The sequence below is a fragment of the Colius striatus genome, chromosome 1 (assembly GCF_028858725.1).
Source record: "Colius striatus isolate bColStr4 chromosome 1, bColStr4.1.hap1, whole genome shotgun sequence".
Classification (NCBI taxonomy): Eukaryota; Metazoa; Chordata; class Aves; order Coliiformes; family Coliidae; genus Colius; species Colius striatus.
This window is the reverse complement of record NC_084759.1, coordinates 192511787-192515493: the sequence shown is the minus strand read 5'-3', so window position 1 is coordinate 192515493 and position 3707 is coordinate 192511787. Positions and strand designations below refer to the sequence as shown.

General features: G+C 58.8%; 1 protein-coding gene across 1 annotated transcript; it reads right to left on the bottom strand.

The window, feature by feature from the left end:
* Nucleotides 1-243: 243 nt before the first annotated feature.
* Nucleotides 244-2159, bottom strand: CCDC71L (coiled-coil domain containing 71 like). The gene has a single exon (XM_062018888.1). The coding sequence runs from the start codon at nucleotides 1972-1974 to the stop codon at nucleotides 1123-1125; it is 852 nt and encodes a 283-aa protein (XP_061874872.1). The 5' UTR covers nucleotides 1975-2159; the 3' UTR covers nucleotides 244-1122.
* Between the last annotated feature and the right edge of the window lie 1548 nt (nucleotides 2160-3707).

Here is a 3707-nt window from a genome sequence, read left to right as displayed (position 1 = left end):
TCAGCTATCAAGTCTTGCTCTTTTTGCAGAGGCACTTCAGCGTGGCATTTGCACCACGTGAGCCGCTGACTTCTGGCTGTCAGCAACACTGTGTATCAGTTCACTGTCTGACACCTATACATTACTTTGAGGAGCAGTTACACTCTTCACGAAGTCCAAGCTTGTTTACACTAAGCACCTAGATGATAGCGTACTTCACCCAGGAACCCATCCCTGTGAAGTTTCATTGAACTGAAACACCACTTGTTCTTCGACTTTTATTAAATTCACTTAAGTTGACCAAATGAGCTTCCCTAAAGCCAACAGCATTATAAAATATCAGGATGATTCTATCTTTAGGGGCTCAATAGAAACAAATACTCAGGTCGACTAGAAAACTTTAAAAATGACTTTAGATACAAAAGTGTAACAATTATACTGCGCAATACATCTTTATATATAATCACTAAGCCCATGAAATTTAAAAACAAAGTTTTTTTGCACCATCAAGAACAGCCACAAGTCCTGAACCTCCATCCTTTATGCATCCTTGATCAGAGTAAACTGAAACTTGGGAATGCTTGGGATTCAAAATACCCTGAGCACATACTAGTGCAACACCACAAAGCATACATAATCCATCAGAAAAGGGGAGAAGAAAAAAAAATAGCAAGAATCAGATGGTGCTTTATTATACAAGCATGAAAGTAAGTTCCTTTGGAAAATAACTTCTCGGGTGGACTTCTGGACCAGTGAGGTAGCCCAATGGGAGAGAAAAAAAGTGGAAGTGGAACTTGGTCCTCACGCGTGTTACCTGCCAGGCGGTCCCTCCCGCCCCCCCTACTCCCCCGAGCCCCGGCGGGGGCGGGACGGGGTGCGCCACAGCCCAGCCCGGAGCAAGGCCGGGCCCCGGCTGCGCGGCGGTCCGCCCGGCCGGTCGGTCGGCCGCCCCCCGTGCGGTTGCGGGGCCCAGCCCCCGCCCGAGCGAGCCATAAAGTGCAGCAGCAGAACACGATCCAGACAAAAAGCAATGTAAACAGGTGACTGATATTGGTCTCTTTGTCCGCACCGCGGCGGAGGTGAGGCGCCGGCCTGGCCCCCTCCCGCCGGGGGGAAGCGGGATAGCGGTCCCCCCCCGCGGCCTCAGGACGGCGCCACAGGGAGGCGCCGCACCCGCACCACGGGAGACAGGTCCACGCCGAGGATCCGCTGCGCCCGCCGCCGCACCGCCGCCAGGCTCCGCCGGCTCCAGACGCTGCCCCGCACACGGATGGTCGGGAAGGTGGTGAGGCGGGGAGTGGCAGCCTTCCAGATCTCCTCCAACGACTTGCCGCCGAAGGGCTCCCAGGCCGCCCCCTCCGCCGGGCTGCCCTGGTCACTGTCCGCTTCCTCCTCGCCGGGCGGCCCCAGCGCCGCCGCCTCCTCGTCGCCGCGGAGGCCGGCGGCCGCCGGTGCCGCGGGCCGCTGCCTGCCCCGTGCCCTCCTGCGGCGCCGCCGCCGCCGCCGCCGCTTGGCGCTGCCGCCCGCCGCCGCGGCCCGGCGCTTGGCGTCGGCGGCCGGGAAGCGCCGCTTGCCGGCGCGGCGGCGGGGCCGCTCTGCCGAGGGCGGCGGCGGGTCGGGGACGACGGCGCGGCAGGAGGCGTATCCGTAGACGTCCTTGCTGCGGAGGATGACCGGGGAGAACTCGTGCTTGAGGCTGCAGAGGAAGTTCCACAGCTCCGAGTCGGAGCTCATGAACTCCGTGGACTTGGGCATGAAGAGCTTGATGGCGTCGCCCAGTGCCTTGGTGCCGGCGAAAGAGACCTGCGAGCGCGAGTACACAACTTTCTCCGCCTCCCCTTCCAGCCCCCAGGCAGCGGGCGCCGCTTCGCCGCCAACTGCCCCTGCCGTCGTCGCCGCCCGGGCTTCCGCGGCTCTCGCCGCGGCGCTCTCCGCCTCCGGGTTCATCTTCCCGGCTCCTCTCTCCAGCGCCGCCTGCTTCCTACTGCGGGTCATGGAGGCAGAGGGACAGCGCGGGTGGGGGGAAGGGGGGAGAGAGGGGGAGGGGGGCGTGTGGGGCAAGAGGCGCCGAGCCGGGAGCGCGGAGGGGCAGCACCGGCCGCAGCTCGGCGGCCGCCGCCGGGCGCTCGCCGCACCCCGCCACCCGCACTCTGGCTGAGGAGCGCCGATCGATCTCCTGCCGCCCGGCACAAAATGGCGCTTTAAACTCCCAGGCGGGGACTGCGCGCCGGCCCGCCCTCCCTCCGCGCCCCGCGGTTGGCCCGTTTGAAACACGTCGGGCTGGACAAGCCCCGCCCGCCGCGCGGCGGACGCGGCCTTTGGGAGGGTGGTGGTGTCCCGTGGGAGACCGAGTGCGGGAGGGGACGTGGCGGCGGAGGCTTGCTTGCCGGAGTCAGCGCGGTTGTGCCCGGGGCCACCTGCGCGGCCAAGGGGCCACCAACGAGGCACCCTGGAAGGTCACTGAACCCCGTTGCTTCCCGTCTCCTGGATGGCAGCCCAGTTGGTAGCCCTTTCCTGGAGGGAAGGACAGGAGGCTCCGACTTGGTGGGGTGCCGTAGGAGTGTCGCAACTTCCATGCCATGGGCCAGCATCATTCCTCACCTCCAGCATGAGATTTGTCACAAGGTGGTGGGCAAAAATGGTTTCATTTGTGAAACGAGAATGAGGAAGGATTTGGCTGCTTTGCTCTTCCTCCAGGAGAGCCATGGCTGAGCAAAACGCCAGAAATGGGTAAAGCAATGTGATGTGGTGAACTTGCCGTACAATATAAAATATGGACAACCTGTTGCTGCAGAGCTTTTTGACATAAACCTGTAGGCCAGTCAATTCAACACCACCATAAATCACAGAACCTCAGAATAGTTGAGGTTGAAAGGGACCTCTGGAGGTCATCTTGTCCAACCTCCCCGCTCAAGCAGGGCCACCTAGACCAGCTTGTCCAGGACCACGTCTTCTGAATATCGCCAAGGATGGAGACTCCTTGCATGGCAGGACACAAGTAAATAAAATAAAGCTGCATCAGGGCAAGTTCATATAGGACACTAGGAAAAAGTTCAGTGAGAGAGTGGCTGACCACCAAAGCAGGCTCTCCAGGGAAGTGGTCACAACACCAACTCTGTTGGAGTCCAAGGAAGATCTCAGTGACACTCTTTATCAAACAGTTTAGTTTTAGGTAGTCCTGTAATGAGCAGCCAGTTGGACTCAGTGATCCTTAAGGGTCCCATTCAAAGATATCCCATGATTCTATGATTCTACAACCTCTCTGGGCAACCTGTGCCAGTGCTCAGTCACACTCAGTAAAAAGTTGTTTCCTGGCGTTCAAAGGGAACCTCCCATGTTTCAGTTTGTGCTTGTTGTCTCTGCTCCTGTCCCTGGGCACCGCTGAGAAGAGCATGGCTCCATTCTCTCTGCAGTCTCCCTTCAGGTATTTATGTACACTGATAAGATCCCCCAGAGCCTTCTCACTGAACAGTCCCAGCTCTCTCAGCCTTCCCTCTTAGAGATGCTCCAGTCCCCTCATCATTTTTGTGGCCCTTCACTGGACTCCCTCCACTATGTCCATGTTTCTTTGTGGCAAAGGCAGGTTGCTGATTCATGTTCAACCTGGAGTCCACTAAGACCTTCAAGTCTTTCCATCTGGACAGCTCTCAGAATATATCAGTGCATAGGGTCGTTGCTCCCCAGCAGCAGAACTTTGCACTTCTTGTTGGAACTTCATGAGGTTCTTG

Bases quoted from the DNA above. Each gene is read 5' to 3' on its own strand.
- CCDC71L (XM_062018888.1), bottom strand. From the start codon at position 1,974: ATGACCCGCAGTAGGAAGCAGGCGGCGCTGGAGAGAGGAGCCGGGAAG.